The sequence below is a fragment of the Tamandua tetradactyla genome, chromosome 11 (assembly GCF_023851605.1).
Source record: "Tamandua tetradactyla isolate mTamTet1 chromosome 11, mTamTet1.pri, whole genome shotgun sequence".
Lineage (NCBI taxonomy): Eukaryota > Metazoa > Chordata > Mammalia > Pilosa > Myrmecophagidae > Tamandua > Tamandua tetradactyla.
The window spans coordinates 47,981,288-48,001,420 of NC_135337.1; the positions used below are offsets into that span (position 1 = coordinate 47,981,288).

The following is a 20,133-nucleotide window of genomic DNA, read 5'->3' on the forward strand; positions in this document are numbered from 1 at the left end:
GGGACTAATCACGGCAGGGGTGGGTGTGGACTCCATGGCACCTCGTTTCAAGGTCACACCTTTTTCCACATGCTGCCTTAGAGCTGGCCCACGTCCTCGGCCTGTAGCTCGCCTCATCTAACACAGAGCTTAGGCATATGCTGCCTGGTGTAGTCAGACTCTGCCATCCACACTAAGGGGAGGTGTGCACGTGTGTGTGTGTATGTGTGCTGTTTCCTCGCTGTGAAGCCTTCCCTGACCCACTGAGGCAGAACTTCCCCCACCATTAAATCTTATATCAGCCACCAGTACCATATTATTGCACGTGTCAGTATTATGTGGCAGTGAGTAGAAACATGATTGAGCACACAAAAGCAGCTTAGGTTCAAATCCTAGTGAGGTAACTTGTCTCCAAGATGGTCTTCTTCAATTCTTTGCCTTCCTGGACTCAACAGCTGTTCTCCCACTGGGAGTCGACTCTTTCACTCCATTGAGTCTGAGCTGACCTGTACCTGCTTTGACCAACAGAATATAGTGTACATGATGCCACATGCATTTAGAGGCTAGGGGCAGAAGTCATCTTGCAGTTTCTACCCAAGTTTCTTGGAAACCTTGTTTGTGGGGTAAGCTAGATGCCATCTAAGATGTCCAACTACCCTGGTACTGCCAGGCCTCAAGGAAGCCCAAGGTGGCCACCTGGAGAGACCCTGCGGAGAGAGACCCGACCGTTTCCCAGCTGTTTCAGACACACCAGCCCAGTTTCCAGACATGCATCCTCATCCTTAGTCACTATTGATGCCACTGCACGAGGGACCCCAAGTGAGAACCAGCCAGCCATGCCCGTCAAACTCCAGAACCATGAGGCAAATAACCAATTTTTGTTTTAAGCTACCTGACTTTACTTTAAATGGAGGTGTCGCCCAATTTCTCTGCACCCCAGTTTCTCTTTGTACAGTGAGGATGATCAAAAAATTGCAGTAAGGATTAAATAAGGTAATGTAAGTTTGGTGCTTGGTACATAGCAAACACAATAAGTATTAGCCGTTGTGCTTATTTCTTCGATTAAGCTGTGATCTCTTTGTGTAGAGGGATATAGCTCCCCAGCTCCTGGTCCCAAGGCTTGTATACAGAAGGTGCTTGAAAACTGCTTTAATGAATGAATGATAGTGATGTGATCTTTATTCTTTTGCCCCTGGTGTCCTGGGGAGATACTAGTTTTGCCTCCACTACCAAACCAGCCCTGGCCCTGTAATATTCAGGTTGTGAGTAAACAAAGGTTTGCCAACCCACATGGGGAAATGCCTGGGAATGGGACAAAAATTAAGTCAGGATGGGAGAAGGCTTTTTAGGCAACATAGAAACTTGAGGTGCTAGTAGGTATTAATCAAACATTTATCTGACCCCTTTAAGGGATATAGTTTAAGGGTCAGAATGGGAAAATTTTCTAGGATATAGAAGAGTGAACTAAACCTCTGAAAATTTTCTAGGATATAGAAGAGTGAACTAAACCTCTGAAATATGTCCAACTTTTCTGCTTGTATTAATTGGAAGAAAAAAGGGAACTTGAGTAGTAAGACAGATTTGGCAGGAGTTTAGGAGAAAAGACCCATGTTCACCAGCAGAGGGCGAGCTTAGGAGGCAGTTTATAGTTCAGTTACAGAATTGTGCTCCCCGAAACAGGTTCTGGTTAGGGCAGTGTGAGAAGGCTTTTTCCAATGGGGGTGGTGTGTGTGGGGGTTCCTTTTCAGTCACTCTTGGGGGCAGGAAATATAATCCAGGGACTTTTTCAGATACAAACTTAGATACTGTGCTTCTGAGCAGGAGCTGGCAGTGAATGATTCTCTGGGCCAAAATAAGTGCAGAGAAATGGCTTTGTCTACCATCCTGACACTCAGAGTGCAGTGGACCAGCTCAGCAGTGCCTGGGAGCTTGTTAGAAATTCAGAGTCTCAGCCCGAACCCCGGATTAACCGAATCAGAGTCTGCATTGGCAATTCCAGCAGGTGGAGGGGCAAGAAGTTTTCCCTGTTCTCCTTTGACACCGACCAATGTCATCTGATTAAGTCAGGACCTTGATTAGATCATGTTTACCGGAAGGCAGGGTCCTGCCATCCCAGAACTCTCTTTTGCTAAGAACAACGATCATCTTATTCTCTCTCTGTGCCCTGGTTTCCTCCTTTTAGAATGAGGATAATACTGGCATCTACTTCATAGGATTATTGTGAGGATTAATATATGTAAAGTGCCAGTTAATATATGTAATAGCATCTGCTTCATAGGATTATCATGAGGATGAAATGAGTGAATGAGTACAGAGTGCCTGGGAGATTTCAAGCACTACATAAATGTGAGCTCATATTATCTACTGCAGGCTTTGCAATGGAGTCACTCCTTTGAGCTGTAAAATCTGTCTCTGTTGGTCGGATTTGGGTTTAGAGAGAGTCAGAGGCTTCCCCTAGGTTTTAGCTAAAGTCACATGCTCCAGCATATTTACCAGAGTCTCCCTGCAGGGGTGAGGGTGGGGTTGGGGTGGGGTGGGTGGGTTGAGGGCTCCTGCCTAACAATAAAGCAGAGCACCCATTTCCCATTTGTTCTCACCCCTGTGTAAAATGGGGAGCCTCACCTGAGGAGGGGCACTGGCTCACTGCAGCATTCCTGAACACTCACCCCTAACACCAATACCACCCATTGCCACCGTAGCTTCTGCCCGATTTGCCCAAAGTTCTGCAAGAAATCGGAAGTCAGAAGAAGAAAGTGGGGAAATCCCAAGTGGAAAATCCCAAGGTGGTCCTCAAGGCTCCCCACAATTCCAAACACCTAGAACAGACCAACTAGACATTCCCCAGCCAGGCTTGTAATCTTTTTTGGTTAAAGGCTCATTTCTGAAAATTAGAATGCATTTCTAGACAGAGCCACTGATTCTGTGGATGAAAAACATTAAGAAATAGTTAGCAGGTAGTCATGCAAAGGGACAGTTAGGCCCTGATTCACACATCTGGGAAAATTACATGCCTATTCTGGCTAAGGGCAGACTTTCGGTTAAGAGTCTCCTGGGAGGGAAAAGCCAAGAGCCAACTCACGCATTGTACTTCTGCTAATATGTGTTTAGTGTGGCTGCTGGTGAGTAAAACATTGGGTTAATACGGGAAAGTATTTCAATTTCACACTAGGGAGCCAGGCTAAGCACGCATTCCTCCAAGAGATAAGAACAGCAACCACACAATCTGTGAAACAGGGATCATAATACCTACAGACTAGAATTGTGAAGATTAGCAAAATGGCATATATAAAGCATCTACTTCAGTGCCTCGAGCAGTAAGTGCTCAAAAAATAACAGCTATGATTATACTGCTTTTAACCGTATAAAAATGGGTATAATCTTTATATGGTTAAAAGCATATAATTTTATATGGTAAAAGACTGGAAGAACATATATCAAAATGTTAATAGGTGTTACCTCTGGCTGGTAAGTTATTCCTTATTTTTTACTGTTCTGTATTGTCTCATGTCTATAAATTTTGTGTTTTTATAATCAGGAATAACTAAAAGTTTTCAACTTTTGAAAATATGGTAACAATTTATTGAATTCCATAATAAACGAGGCTTATAGATGTGAAAAGCACTTTTCGAGAATTATCTTTACTCTTCCCAACAGGCATTGAGGTAAGTATTTTAATCTACCTTTTCTTGAAGAGGAAATTCAGCTGTGCAAAATTAAATGACTTTACCAGCCAGTGAGTTACAAAGTAATGCTCTGAATATATAGGTCTGTTAAAGTCAAAGTTTTCATAATCATGGATCGTCAGCTGAGGAGGGGATGGGACTGTAATCAGAAACCTCAGCTCCTTCCTCATATTCCTTCTGCCTCTTCTCTGTTTCTCTCTCTCCCTCTCACTCTCTCATGCACACACAAACACACACATACTGTGCTGTCAATCATCAACCCTCTCTCCCCCAGTACACCATTCTGCATACAATCCTACTGAACACTGAAGACACAGCACATTCATTCAATGGGGAAAACAACTAGCTTTGGTAATAGAAGCTAGGAAGGTAACAGAAAACCACACACAGGCTTGCTTCTCCCTAGGCTGTAGACAACAGTTTGCAGTTGACCTTTAGCCATGTCATATACAGTAGTCGAGCAAATCGTCGAGGACGTAGGGTCATGGAGAACTCAGCTATAGTTACACTGAATAGTCGGCCTAACTTACTGAACTGGGTATTTTACGCAACAGATGGCCGCACGCCTTAGGCACATCAATCTGTGTGTCACAGAAAGGCCGGTGGGAGTTCTGTAGGCTGGTTAAAAACCATTCACAGGCCCGGATGGCCTTCAAACATAGTTGCAGGGGCTTGATGTATGCACAATAAACGCTATGCTCTAAACCAGGCTGATTACTCTGAGTCTCTGAGGGAAAATTGGATGTTTCTATTTGTCTTTGCCAAATTTCAAATTAATTTCTTGCCCATAATTTGGAGGAGGCTGTTCAAATAATGGGATCCCTACAGGGCATAAATGAGTCAATTGCAGCTTGTTTTGTCTGCAGCATCCTTGTTGCTCTAGGCAGATTTAAAGCAGGTGCTCATTGTGGAGGTTTAGATGTGTGCTCTTGCACACCTGCCTGGTTGATATTTGAATCTCCTAAACTTACTATACCCAGAGACAAATCAATGTCACTCTTTATTTCTGCAAGCCCTGCCTGGCAGTATGTTAAAAAAGCAACAACTGTCTATGTCCATATCTGAAGCTCTCACTTGAGGGTCAAGGTTTGCAGATTCGATAATGAAATAGAGCACTTGAATATACACATACTTTTAATGTCATGATGAATTTTAGCATAGTTTGAAACCACCCAGTCACCATTTTTATGACTCTTTCTTGCTCCTTAATTCTAGTTAAGCTGCTTCTCTGCCACATTTCAAAACCTGTCTGAATGAAATTCACACTGGGAGAGGAAATACTGCCTTACTTTAGGGAAGATCATGTTGATGATTTAAGTTTGTTCTTACCCAAAGGCCAGAGGATAGATTAAAGTGGGCGTGGAAAGTCCTTAATGCCCCCCGCTTGGGTTCTGAGCAAAGGAGGAAGGGATGATGGAGCAGGGAATTTAGAGGTTTGTATGAAGCATAATTAAAAAACAACCTTAAAAAAAATTTAAAGAGACCCTTAACTAAATAATATTTTAAAGTGTTTTGTAGCTTAGGAAACTCATTTATGTAGGGTCATTTGATGCTCACTAAACCCTCTAAATAACATTTGATAGGTGTATTATCCCTGGTTTACAGAGGAGGCAAATAAGGTTGAGTGACTGGTCCAGGGTCACACCCATATGTGGCAGAGGTGAAAATCCAGGTTTTCTGATGCAAGTCCCATGTTCTCAGACAAATGATCGATGTGCTTTAACAGTGCTGCCTTGGGAGTCTGTCCCTGGGTTCTGACAGCGCTGTCCGCCATCAGGGCCGTTTAGAGCCCCATAGGCCCACGTTCAGGGATTTGCCTTCAGACTCAATTTCAAAAGTCCAAAACAAGACAATGAATTTTAATTTTTGTTGTAGTTTCTACTCAGTATTTGACCCAAAGGAAGAGATGTTATTCACTACATTTGTATCTAAATGATCCTTGGCCACTGGGGGCTACAAAAGAATATCCTAGTACCTCTGAGGGTAACTAAAAAAAAAAAGAAAGAAAAAAGAGACTTCTCGAAACATTTGTCCCAGCATTTCCAAGCAAGTGCACGACCTTCTAAGACTCAGTTATTCTACAGAGACATAAGAGCATCTGGACATTTTCTACATTTCCTTAAAAAGTCAGCCATTCTGTATGTTGAATGAACTGGCAGAAACAAAAAGACAAATACCATTGTGCCTCACTCATATGGACTCACTATAATGTACAAACTTTTGGTGAATTGAAGTCAAAAGCATGGGTTATCATGTTGGGCCTTTTATAAAGGGTCCTAGATTGTAAGCTCTTATAGCAATCATATATATTCAAAAGTTGTAATTGATATTTTAAAATTCTGAGATACTGAGTTGTTTGTATATAACCTGGTCATTCCCAGGAACTTCGGGAATTTATGTGACACCTGAGACTCAGAATTAGAGCTCTGAAGTATGAAAGTCAGCAGTACCCCATATAGGAACTGTTTAAAAAGTTGAAAAAGTGATCAGACTGTCTAGAGATATGAATGAAGGGTAAGACTAAGGGAGATCAGAATACACGTTAAAGGATAATATTGTCCATATTTTAAACTTCAACTTCTGTGTGAGACCAAAGGGAGAGATGTTTATTTGGCATAAAAATTTATATTTTGGGTAGCAGATTATCTAACTTGACTTTTATAGTCAATGTATATGAATGCCATAGTTCCATGGACTTTTGAACAGGGCATAAGATCTTGTTGGCTTGTTTACAGGTTAGTGTGATGCCCTGATATATCCCAGAATAATTTGGGCAGAATAAAAACGTATTTGCAAAGTCTCTTTGGATGACTGGGGAGAAAGGAGGAAATATTCAACTTCCCCATATTTTCGCAAGCAGTGGGGACTACCAAATCAATAGGCTGAGTGCTCATCTTGGGGTTTGTGCCTATGAAACTTATTCCTGGAAAGGAGAAGCTAAACCTACCTATGATAACACCTAAGAGTTACCTCCAGAGAATCTCTTTTGTTGCTCAGATGTGACCTCTCTTTAAGCCAACTTGACAGCTGAACTCACTGCCCTCTCTCCACTTCCACATGGGACATGAATTCCAGGGGGGTAGATCTTTCCAGAAATGTGAGACAAAACTCCCGGGATGAAATGGGACCCAGCATCATGGGACTGAGAGAGCCTTCTTAACCAAAAGGGGAAGAGAGAAATGAGATAAAATAAAGTCTCAGTAGCTGAGAGATTTCAAACAGAGTCAACAGGTTATCCTGGAATGTATTCTCATGCATTATATAGCTACCCCTTTTTAATTTATCATATATTGGAATGGCTGGAGGGAAATAGCTGAGACTGTTCAGTTGTGTTCCAGTAGACTTGATTCTTGAAGATGACTATATAACGATATAACTTTTACAGTGTGACTGTGTGACTATGAAAACCTTGTGTCTGATATTCCTTTTATCCAGGGTATGGACAGATGAGTAAAAAAAAATAAGGATAACAAATAAATAATAGGGATGGATAAAGGGTAAAAAATTGGGCAGATTGAAATATTGGTGTTCAGTGAGAGGGAAAGGTAAGGGTATGGGATGTATGAGTTTTTTCTTTTTTATTTCTTTTTCTGGAATGATGTAAATGTCCTAAAAATAACCCTGGTGATGAAAACTGTGTGATGATATTGTGAGCCAATGATTGTACAATATGTATGGACTGTATGTATATGAAGATGTCTCAATTAAAAAAAAAAAAAATCCAGCCACTTCATTTGGAAGTCACTCCTTGTCTCCCCCTTCCAGGCAAAGGATGTGTGAAATCACCAGGTAGGTTGCTGCCACTGTGAGGCCTGAAGCCTGTTGACCGCATAGCTTGCTGTTGGAGCACATCTCCTGTTGCATTGTAAAGGCCTGTGCTAGGCCCTCTGCTCCTCAGTTACTCTGAGTGTGTCCCAGGTTCCTTCTACACTTCTTGGACACTGGCTGGAAGATTGGAATAAAACATTCTGCCAATTCCATTTTAGAAAAAAAGCAGTTGGTTTATATGGATTTTGTAGCTTTGCAGCTCTTGAGTGGTGTGTTTTGTGGGAGACGTTCATTAGCATTCCAGCTCTGGAGAAGGGACCAAGGAGAACCACCCTGAACTTGTTAAAGCCACAAGGCCCTGCTACAGAAATCCACTTGTCTCTGCCCTCCCCCAGCCCTGTGGTTGGAGGCTCTAGAGCTGAGCTGCAAAGGCCCAGGGCCAACCAGGGGGGAGGGGGGCTAGGTCTTGCTCTTGCCATCTAGGCTGCTTTGCCTAAACACGGCCAGGGACCTTTTTCTTTGACTCTGGTTGCAAGAAGGAAATGTAGGGAGAAGGTGAAGAATTATACGCTTTATTTAGATACAATCCAGGGACATCAAATTAAACAGTGGTTCTGAAGGAGGTCCATGAATGGAGATGGGTCACCTAAGTCTTAGTCCTACCAGCAGTTGGTCAGGGACAGAAAGAGCATGGACTAGTGAACCAGACAGATCTTGACACAAGTCCTACCTTTTCCACTCAAGGGCTTATTAGCTTTGGGCAAATCATTTAACCTCTGTGGGCTTAATTCATCAACTTTAACATAAGGAAACTATTTCTCCTACCTGTCTTAAAGTCTATTTTTTAAAAAATCAAATGATATAAAGGTGGTTTGTAAGCAAGTCTAATAAGATATCTATATAAATATTAAGTTTTGTGTGTTCTGGAGTCTCTGTTTATCAAATGGGGATGACTGTGCCCCTCTTTCTTGGACTTCATGAAATTAGAGGTAACATATGTAAAGTGCACAGGCTCTGGCCCAGGACCAGGCAAGGTTGAATAATTGGCAGCTATGATGGTTATGACTCCCTGCTGCTGCCCTGTGAGTGGTCCTGAGTCACCCATGAACCCTCTTCATGGGTCAGGGAGGTTAGGGTGGGGCATATCTGCTGATTCTGACGGTCCAGCACCCATTCTCCTGTCTTCTTGCAGAGGTGCCCTTATATTTTTCCCTCTGGGTGATTTCCCTCCCTTCCTTCAGCCTCTGTGGTCCAGGCGTGGTGCCCATTCCCCCTTCTCCATGACTATCCTCCACCTAGCCTCCAGCCTGGACCAGTTAGCATATTGCATCGCATTTTTCCCTTGGCCACCGCGATTGGCTGATGATGGGCCTGTACCCAAAATGAAACACAACCTTGGGTCTTTTGCTGGACCCACTGAGGAACAGAAACACTCTTTTCTGTGAGGCCACTTGAGTGGTAGAGTAGAGACCGGAACAGGAAGAAAATGAGGAATACATTTTAACACAAAGGAAAGGAAAATCCAAGAGACGGAAAGAGTCAGATGATGGATGAACATACCTGAACACCTGAATCCAGCCAAGTCTGAACCACCCTGGACTTTTCAATTCCTTGAGCCAGTAGATTCCACTACTCTTCCCACCCACCACTTGTGTTTTCTTTTCTTTTCTTTTTGCCAGTATGAGTTTCTATCCTTTGTAACGGAAATGTTTGATTTATGTAGTTGGGAAATGATTAATGAAATTGGGAGTGGGTTAGACTTTGAGTTTACACCCCAAACACAGTGATGGCCCCTATCTCTCTTCTGGGATGATCCCCGTAAGAGCAGCTTACCCGGCGTCTGAACTCTTCCCCTTGCCTCACTTCCCGAGGGTAACCATCAATCAGGAAGCCCGTGGTGTGGCCGAGGCTGGCCACCATGGCCTCCTTCAGGAGCTCCAGAACGATGGCCTGCAGCAGAAGGAAGGCAGTCAGACCTGGGCTCTTCCACCCAAAGCACCGCAGGTCTCCTTTAATCATCCCACTGAGGGAAAAGGTGTGGATAATATCAGTAGCAGACAGCAGTATATTATATCTCATCAATTCTAAGTCTTTTTTTATCCCTCACATTTTAATGTCTATGAAATTGGTAAATATCCTATAATCAGTGCTGGGTTGTGGTTTAATTGCTAGATTTTTTTTTCTTACAGTTTGCTGGGGTGTCCTACAACAGATGTCATCTTACATTAGATGAAATATGGTAGCCACATTCCATATGTGAGCTCTCCATGAACTAAGTATAATGGCAGCGTAAAATCAGACAGTGTACTCCACTGTTAATTTTTCCCTGTAAATATTTTATAAAATTGACATCCACTGACTTGAGAAGACTTTTAGGGATGTGAAGTTGCATTATCTTCTAGCAACACGTCTTTCTCTCTTAAAATTTTGATTGAACAGGGTATGTGGACAATGGAGGAGAAGAGATACATGGAAACTTGGGAATGGGTGTAAGGGAAATGTCATCAGCTGCTGAAATGGGTTGGTTTCCACTGCGCTCTGGCTTTCTGGCATCTTCTGGTCTTTGGCAGGTACTCAGGGAATGTGGCCATCATAAGGTGGCACGACCTATCCCTGGATAAGTGTGACTTAACTCCTTATGAAGCTTATATTCTTCATTAAATATTAAATATTAAATGAAAGGTCAACTAGAGAGAACTGCTATGCACAAAATTAAAGCAGGGCAAAGAGATACAGAGTGCTGGAGGTGCTATTTTATATAGGTTATCAGGGAGGGCCTCATCAATAAAGTGACATTTAAGCAGATTCCTGAACGAAATAAAGGAGCAAACAATCTGAAGGTAAAGCCCTCAGGCTGAGGAAATAAGAGAAAAGACCTCAAGGCAGGAACAGCTTACCCTCAATGAGGAGGAAAAATGAGGAGGCCAGCGGCGGGGTGGGACAGAACAGGGGCGAGTCATGGGAAATAAAGGTGAAAAGGCAGCAGAAGCCAGAGCACATGGAGCCTGTGGCCACAGGAAACTCTGGATTTCATTTTGTGTGTGGTGGGGAGCCACGGGAAGCTTCCGGGCAAGAGAATAATGCAATTCGGTAAACATTTTAAATGAATCACTCTGGCTGCCATGAGAAGGGCAAACCACAGGGGAAAAGTGGGAGCAGTGAGGCCAACTAAGAGGTGATTTTAATGATGTTTTTCATTCACAAGGACCATTCTGGTTCCTGGATGGGGAACAGTTTGCAGTTGGTTACGGAGGAAGCAGGAAGTGCTGTTAGATATTAGGGGCTGCATTGTACAAGCCCATATTACAAAGCCTAGCATGGAACTGAGTATGGTAGGGATGTGATGAATGTTTTTTGATTCTGATGACATCCAGCTTCTCAGAGAAGGATGGTACTGGAGAAATAGGGTGCTGTTGTGGTTTGCAAATATCAAACATGTTAGAACAGCTTTTTAAATGGATAAGGGGAGGGGCACAGTGGCTCAGCAAGCAAAGTTCTCGCCTGCCATGCTGGAGACCTGGGTTTGATTCCTGGTGGCTGCTCATGTAAAAAAAAAAAAAGAAAAAGGAAATGGATAAGGGGAAGATTCTGGAAGAATTGTGAGGCGCTTAATAGGAAAGGCCTGAATTGCTTTGAAGAAACTGTTGGTAGAAATGTGTTTCTTCTGTCTACCACATTTCTAGGGCTTTAGACAGAAATGATGAACATTCCAGTTGTTGAAAACTGGAAGGAAGGCATTTTGTGTGGATGGAAGGCAGAATTTGAGAGTGATAGACTCAAATATTTTGCATAAGAAATTTACAAACTAAATATGGAAAAAGCAGTCTGGCTGCTCCTTGCAGCTTATAGTAAAATCTGACAGGAAAGAAATCAGTTGAGAAGTGAACTTTTGGATACAAATGATGTATCTGGAAAATTCTGAACTCCCGAAAAGTGAGGCCCCAGTGAATAGGGCATCACATGAGGATTTATCCAAACAGGGAATCAGTCAGTCATTACAGGACAAGTGAGCATTTGAGATGAAGATATCCAGAGAGGATCTGTGGAAAGTCCTATTGCCTGATGGGTATGATCCTAGTATACTGCACAGAAAACCAACAAGAGTGTTGTGGGATCTGTATAAGGGGAACCACTGCCAGTCTGCAAATAAAAGCGACAGAAATGGGACAAATTGAAGGAAAAATTGCTTCAGAGGCAGAACCATGGAAGCTAAGATCTGGAGCCAGGAAATCTCAGACCAGAAGAAGAGACCCATCCATACACGTGGAGAGGTTGAGTTTCCCCAGAAGCAGAGGGTGGGCCTTCTGCTTCATTGCTTAGGAATAGTTGTGGCACCTCAGGTCTTGGAGAGGGTGGAGCACATAAACCTGGGATTGGGAGGTGCCTGGCTGCCACCTCATTGTTCTGGAGGGATTGAGTGTGTACCCCAGAGATGGCAGAGCTCCCGGGTGCTACTCCAATGTATGGAGAGGGTGGAGCTGAGAAAAAGGTGGTCCCCCAATGAACCCCAGTGGTGTAATGCACCCCAGAACATGGAGAGAGAGCAAGGCCACTGCATTGGCCCTTGGAAAGGGTGGGACTGCTACTTTCTAAAGCCCCAAGGATAAATGACTCTCAGACTTTGAAATCTACTGGAGTTTGCCCCACAGTTTTTGAAACTATTTGAATCCAGTGACCCCTGTTTACCTTTCAATTTCTCCCTTTGGCAATGGAAAAATATATCCTATGACTGTCCCTCCTTTGTATATTGGCACAAGATAACTTGTTCTGAATTTCACAGGTCCAGAGTCAGAGGAGAATTTTTGCTTTAGAGCAGACCATGCCTGTAGCTAAGTTTTATTAGATTTTGCCCTGGCTTTAACTTTGTATTGTATTTGTATTGCTACTGAAATGTTTTAAGTCTTTGTGATATTGTAATGGAGGGAATGTATTTTGTATATGAAAAAAAAAAACACATCTTTTTTGGGTTCAGAGGGTGGAATGTGCCAGTTTGAAAATATTATATATCCCAGAAAAAACATGTTTTAATCCGGATCCAATCTTGTGGGAGCAGCCATTTCTTTTATTCCTGATTCAACACTATAGGTTGGAAACTTTGATTAGATCATCTCCATGGAGATGTGGCATGCCCAATTGTGGGTGTGATCTCTAGATTAGATGTAGATGTAACTCCATCCATTCCAGGTGGGTCTTGATTAGTTTACTGGAATCCTTTAAAAGTGGAAACATTTTGGAGAGAGTGAGAAATGACACAAGCTTCAGGGTCAACATAGAGAGCAGATGTAGATGCTTGGAGAACAGAAACTTCAGAGAACAGAGACATGGATGCTTGGGGATGCTTGGAGCCTAGTAGACCTCACCATGAGATATTAAGCAAACCAGAACCTGGAGAGAGCCAAGGAAAGCCAAGAGATGAAAGCCAGTCCCAGAGAAGCAAAGTGAGGAACCCCCACAGGAACAGAGGCTGAAAGCAATGGAGCCCAGAAACAAGGGACCAGCAGATGCCAGCCACATGACTACCCAGTTGACAGAAGGGTTCCTGATCCATCAGCCTTCCTTGAATTAAGGTATCCTTTCCTGGATGCTTTAGTTTGGACATTTTTATAAGCTTAGAACTGTATACTTGTAACTTATTAAATTCCTTTTTTAAAAAGCGATTCCAGTTCTGGTATATTGCATTCTGGCAGCTTGCAAACTAATACGGATGGTGACTTGATAAGAAAAAAGATATGCAAAAGGGGCTATGTCCTTTACTTAACCTACTGTGGGGTGTGAAACTGTGTATATCCCAGAAAAAACATGTTTTTAAAGTTAATCCATTTCTGTAGGTGAGGATCCATTTTAAGTAGAATCCTTTGATGAAGCTACTTCAGGTAAGGTATGAGCCACCTTATTTCAACGTGAGTCTTAATGCTCTTACTGGGGTTTTTTTACAGGTGGGATAAATACACAGAGAGAGGGAAAGCCATGGAAACAAGAAGCTGAAAGCAACGAAACCTGGAAAGACCAGCAGACACTGCCATGTGCCTTGCCATGTGGCAGAGGAGCCAAGGATCACTGGCAGCCAATCTTTGGGAAGAAAGCATCGCCTTGTTGATGCCTTGATTCACACATTTTTTTCAGTCTCAAAACTGCAAATTAATAAATCCCCATAGTTTAAAGCCAACCCCTTTCATGTTAGCTGATTTCAGAGGCTTAGGAAACTAAAACACCTACTCAAGAAAGATACCTAATTTCAAGATTATACTGTCATACCTCCCAGAACTAGATAAAAATGGTATTATTTTCTATTTTCTGGAAGTTTCTAATCCTAGGCTCTGCTGCACAACTCTCATCTCTGCTTTGCAGATTTTAAGTGGAGATCAGTTTTGGAGAAATTTATGAAGTAGGACTTTTTTTTTTTTGAATGGGCAGGCACCGGGAATTGAACCTGGGTCTCTGGCATGGCAGGCAAGAATTCTGCCACTGAGCCACCACCACACTGCCTGAAGTAGAACTTTTATTTTATATCTTTGATGCTTCATTCCTTTTTAATGAGAACCTTCCCCAACTTCTTTCCATGTCCAGGTTTCAGAACACTTCTAGTTCCCTCCCTCCTATGTTCTTTAAAGGTAATCTGGAATTGTCCCAGCATTTTATTTAAAATTAAAATGAAGAGTTTAGCTTCTTGTTAAAGGGCATTAAGTTATCAGAAAGTATTTACAAGAAGTTGGGGGGTGGATGGGTGAGCTGAAATCCTTTCCACTCGACCAAAGATGGTTAATTGTCCTCCTTTATTTATTCCTCCTTCTCCTTTAAAATAGAACTCCCTCGACACTCTCAACTTTAGCAGGGCACATGGCTACTCAGAGACTATATTACCCTACTTACCTGGCAGTTAGGTGTGGCCAGGTGATTAGTTTTCTTATAGTGGAATGTGTGCAATTTTTCTTGGTCACTTCCTTAAAGGGAAACTGGGTGATGTCCATTTCCTCCCTCTTTCCTCCTTCCCTGGGGCTGGAACAGGGGTGGGGTGGTCAGTGAGCTGTGACCATTTGGTGAGGGTAACACCCAAGGAGATGGCAGAGCAACAGGCCAGAAGAAACCTGGGTCTGGGGTCTTGCTGGAGCAGAGGGGCTGTCTGTTCTGGACCTCCCCGCCTGCCTCTGAATTGTTCCATAGGCGTGGAATAAAACAATATCTGGGCTACTGTCCTTTTGGGTTTCTTTACTCCAACAGCTTAGACAAATGACAGCACTCCAAAACGTCTTCCCGCCAGGGAAGGCGGCTGTGTAAGGCAGGCTGCTGCTTACCGTGGGCACCAGCTCCCTACGTTCCATGATGCCTCTGATCAACTTGCTTCTTTCAGATTCTGATGACAGCTCATTCCGCAGCAGCTTACCCATCGAGAGGTGTGTAAATCCATATTTTTCCACAAGCTTTGTACACTGGGTGCCCTTGCCAGAGCCAGGGCCACCTTGAAAATAAATCACATTATTAGTCATGCCTCATTTTTGAGTGTAGTTAACGTGGTGAGTAAGCCTCATTGCTTTACTCACCAAGCATGTATTGAGCTCATATCGTATACCGAGAACTGTGCTGGGAGTTATTGATACAATGCAAAACAAGACATGGCCCTTTCCCTCAGAGAGCTTAACTTCTACAGGGGGTGGGGAGGAGGCACGCACAGACAGACAGCAGGCAGTCACTCTGCAGTGGTGCCACGGGGAGGAGTTCAGGCTCTTCCAGGAGCCCCGAGGGGCACTGACCCTGTTTTGGTGGAAATAGAAGCCAGAGAAGTTTACTGGGGAACTAAAGCCACTCAGGTGAGAAGCACTGACCACAGAGGGCCTGACAGATAATGTTTAACAAATGCTGGTGATAACTTTTCAAAAAAAACTGTTGTCATTCTGAAACAACCCCCAACTTACTTTCTGAAACATTTGAGAATAAATTGCCAACCTGATGTCTCATTGGTCCAGAACACTTCAGAGTAATTTCCTACAAACAAGGAAACAATGACATTCTCCTACATAACTGTATCCTCACTCCATGAAAATTTCAGTAAAACGCTCTTAATTGTCCCAATAATGTCCTTTGGAGCCCATGGATCAAGTTCAGAATCATGCGTTGCCTTTGGTTGTCGTGTCCTCTGGTCTCCTTGAGTGAGGAATGGTTCCTTTTCGTTTCCTTGAACCCTACTGAAGATTACGCACCAGGTATTTTGGAGAGTGCCTTTCACTTTTTTCCTGTTGTTTTCTAGCTATTATTATGAATTCTGAGTGTCTGCCATATTCCTTTGGTGAACAGTACATTTTTGACACTTTTTCTCTTACCCCTGTCCAAGTTCGACTGGTTACTAAATCTTACTGATCTTACATCTGAAAAGAATAGTTAACCTTTGCTAAGTGCTTACTGTGCCAGTCACTGTTTTAAAGATCTTATGTATGTTAATTCAAAAACTAAGATGGCTTATGTTTTATAGATGGAACAGCTGAGGCACAAAGAAGTTAATTCAACAGCTTTAGGCTACATGGTTATGAAGTGGGAAACGTAGGATCTGAAGCTGGAATCTGGCTCTCGGAGGCGTTCCCCCTCTCCTCACCTGGAGCCCCACAGGTCAGGCCCTCACGCTCTCTGATTGGCTACGGCACTCACTCCACCTCTGCATGGGGGGTGTGGACAAGGCTTTGGTGTCCAAAAGAACTGCGAGGAGGATGATCTGCCTAGAACGCATGCCAGTCCCCAGATTAAAAGCATTCAATGGCTTCCAATTACCCATAGATGATAATCCAAGCTCTTTAGCATGGCATTTCAACCTTCCAGAATCTAGTCCCATTTTACTCTCCAATCTCTCCCCACTATCCCCTCCCCCCACTTCTTACCCTCCTCCTAACATTGTTACTTCCAACCACATACTGTCCCCTCGAGCAAGACCTACTTTTCTTTGTCACTGAGCTTCTGAGCTTCCTGGTCCTCGGCCTTAGAAGACCTTAGCTCTCTGCTCCTTTTTTCTAACTATCAAAACTCTTTTTGTAAGTGTAACAAATAAGGTATTAGTGGCTGAGAGAGTTCAAAGAGTCGAGAGGCTACTCTGAAGTCACTCTTAACCGAGGTTCAGTTAGACATTGCTACCTATCGTAGATGGCTGTGCTGGCTTGAAGCTATTATGTACCCCAGAAAAGCCATGTCCTTTAATTCCCATCCAGTATTAATGGGTGAGATCTTTTTATTTCCATGGAGATATGACACACCCAACTGTGGGTGGTAACACTTGATTAGATGGTTTCCATGAAGATGTGTCTCCACCCCTTCAAGTGGGGTGGCTTACTCCTTTAAGAGGGAACCATTTTGGAAAAAGCATTAGAGCCACCAGAACCAACAGAGCCAACAGAACGGACAGAGCCCCGGGAAGCCGTTGAAGATTCCTGGAGAGAAAGCTAGCAGATGTCACCATGTGCTTTTCAAGCTGAGAGAGAAACTGTGACATCATGAGCCTTTCTTGAGTGAAGGTAACCTCTTGTTGGCACCTTAATTTGGACATTTTCACAGCCTTAGAACTGTAAATTTGCAATTTAATAAATTCCCCCTTTTAAAAGCCATTCTGTTTCAGGTATATCGCATTCTAGCAGTTTGCAAACTAAAACACTTGCCAAACCCCAACCAAAACCATTCCTGCTAATCCTAAAGTACATCTAGGGCATTATGTAAGATTCTACAAAGGTTCCATGCACTAGGGTAACTTTCCAGAAACCTACAGCCTCCAAATGGGTCCCTGGACCAGAGAAGTCCTGAAATGCAGAGGCACCAGCCTCTCCAGAACATCAACTAGTTCATCCCCCATCCCATATTAATGACAATCCCTTCCAACACGAAAAAGTTAGAATGGGCATAGCCCAAATGCCCCTAAAGAGTGGGAGAAAGATCAAAGGTGACGGTGGAGTAATACAGAGAAGGTCAGGTTTAACAAATGAGTGTGATTGTTCAATGACTATATTGATATTTCTTTTAGTCTCTAGTATCTTATAGCAGCTAGAAGTAAAAACCTAAAATGGTGGAATTGTAACCACACCAAACTCTGCAATCTGTTCTACAACTAATTGTTTTGATGTGTGTTGAAATGTATTACTTTTTGGTATATATGTTGTTTTTCATAAAAAAGAAAAAAGTTGATTGTGATGATAAATGCACAGCTATATGATGATATTGTGAACCACTGTATACTTTGGATGATTACATGGTACATAAATTTGCAATATATAGAAAAACCAAAACCAAAACCAAAACCCTCTTGGTCCCTCAGGCTTACATCAAATGCCTCCCCTCTGTGAAGTCTTACCCAGCTCCCCCTGGCAGGAACTGAAACTCTCTCCCTCTGCTCTGCTGAGTGAGAGGTTTCCACAGCAGTCTGGTACACCCTGTCTGTCTGATACAGCTGTCCACATTCCTCACTAGAGCCTCTGCCTGGACTCTTCTCTGGGTGCTCACAGCATCTTACACAGTGCTTGCCCATAGTAGGTGCTCAGTAGGTGCCTGAAGACTTCATAGAAATTTTAGTATGGTAATGAGGACTTAGGGCTCATTCTGCAATTTTCCCAGTTTGCCTCTTTTCATGTTCAAATGCCTTTCTTGGAACAGCTGACAACTTTCCTCCTGAGGGACAATATTAGGTAAAACCAGACAGACTGTCTTTCTTTTTCTTTCCCATCTTTTCATCTCTACCCCAACCCCCGCTCCTTTTCCTCTTTCTTTCAAATCAAATTGTGAGATATATCATATATGAAAGAGCACAAAACATGCAGGAACAGTTTAAAGACTAAAAGTACAACAAATCCTTTACACCTCTCACCTGGCTTATAAAATTTAACATTGCCAGCCCCATACATGTCGTTGGTCCTCTCCTCGAAGGCACTCTTCTCCCATCCCTAGGAAGGGATACGTACGCCTTTGATTTCCTTTACTATTTTATCATTTATCTATGTATCTCTAGACAGTATATTGGTTAGTTATGCTGTTTCTGAACTTTACATACGCAATGGAATAGATTGTTATGTAGTCTCCTTTAACTTGCATTATCACATAATTGCATTTTTGTTATTCATCCATATGGATTTATGTAATGAAACTCTTGTTTCTTTAAATGTTTTTGCTGTTATGTAGTATCCTGTTGCATGAAAACAGCATGGTCTATTTGTCCATTCTTCATTAACAAACACGTGGTTGTTTCAGTGTTTTGTTCTTGCAAACATTTGCTCTGGGCATTTCTGCATGTGACTCCTGGTGCAAACATGTTAGAGTTTATTTAGAGAATATTCCTACAAATAGAATTGCTTGGGAGTTGTTTAGTTACAGATTTTTCTGAAAAAAGAAAAATCTTCCAAAAAGCAGAGTCACTTCTCCCACATATCAGAAAAAAAAAAAAACAAAAAAAACTGAGGATAATTTTTGTCTTCAAGTGAATTTCCCTGAAACAATCTATCAAGAGAAGTCTCCATTACAAGAAAACATTTCCTTTGAAATGGCTCAAAAAAGAAACTTCAAAAATTCTAAACATGAATTTCCCAGCTGTAATCATCAAAGATCATCAGGAAAGATAATGAAAGGTTCATAAATCAGGTTTCATAAAAATTAACAACTTCTGCTTATGAAAAGATATTTTTTAAAAAATAAAAAGGCAAGCCACATACAGGAAGAAAATATCTGCAATGGATAATTTTGCAAAAAAGGACCAGTATCCAGACCATAAAGAACTTCTACAAATCGACAACAAAAAGATAATCAACCATAAAGGTAGGCAAAGACTTGAGCAAATACTTCACAGAAGATACATGATTGGTCAATAAGCATATTAGATGGTGTGGAAAATTATGAATTATCAGGGAATTACACATTAAAACCATGATGAAATCCTACTACCTTATTACTGGAATAGCTAAAATTAAAAAACAAAACAAAACACCAAGTGATGCAAGGATGCAGAGTAACTGGAAATCTAGCATGTGGCTGTTGTGAGGGTACAGCCACTTTGGAAAGCTGGAAATTTTTAATAAAATTAGACATACACCTACCTTATGACCAAAAAAGACTTTTACAAAAAAAACATTCATAGCAACTTTACTCATAATAGCCCAAAACTGGAAACAACTCAAATGTTCAAAAGAAGGATGTGTAAAAGAAGTTGTAGTATACCCATTCAATGCAAATACAACCCAGCAATAGAGGAGAATGAACTATGAATATACACAGCATCATGTATAAATCTCAAAAATATCATGACAAGTAAAAGAAGTCAGCACACATATTGTATAACTCCATTTGTGTAACATTAAAGAAAAGGCAAAGCTTTTCTGCAGTGACAGTCATCAGAGCAACAGTTGCCTTTAGTGGAGGCAGTGGGGGTACTGACTGGAAAGAGACAAGAGAGAATTTTCAGGTTCGATGGAAATATTCTCTATCTTGATTTGGGTGCTGGTTACATGCGAGTAGGCATTTTGTCAAAGCCCACTAACCCAGACACTCGAGATCTCTGCATTTTACAGTACGTAAAACATATACCTCCATTTAAAAACAGACCATGCCAAGCTAGCTTTACTTTGGAATCACAACTTCATGTAATTATAGAAGGGCCTCTCATCCCTCTCTGCGTTGGCAGAAAGTCCAGGAAAGGGCCATGTTTTCTACCTTCTGCTCATCCGTACAGCTGCTCTGAGCCAAATGGGGAGGG

The 20,133-nt window shown here is 42.2% G+C and overlaps 1 protein-coding gene across 1 annotated transcript in view; it reads right to left on the reverse strand.

The window, feature by feature from the left end:
* AK5 (adenylate kinase 5) overlaps positions 1-20,133 on the reverse strand; it is a 303,940-nt gene that overhangs the window by 28,533 nt on the left and 255,274 nt on the right. The window contains exons 11-12 of the mRNA XM_077120572.1: positions 14,723-14,886; positions 9,264-9,380 (exon numbers count right to left, since the gene is read on the reverse strand). Coding sequence (XP_076976687.1) covers positions 9,264-9,380; positions 14,723-14,886 — 281 coding nt within the window. The remainder of the gene's footprint in view (positions 1-9,263; positions 9,381-14,722; positions 14,887-20,133) is intronic.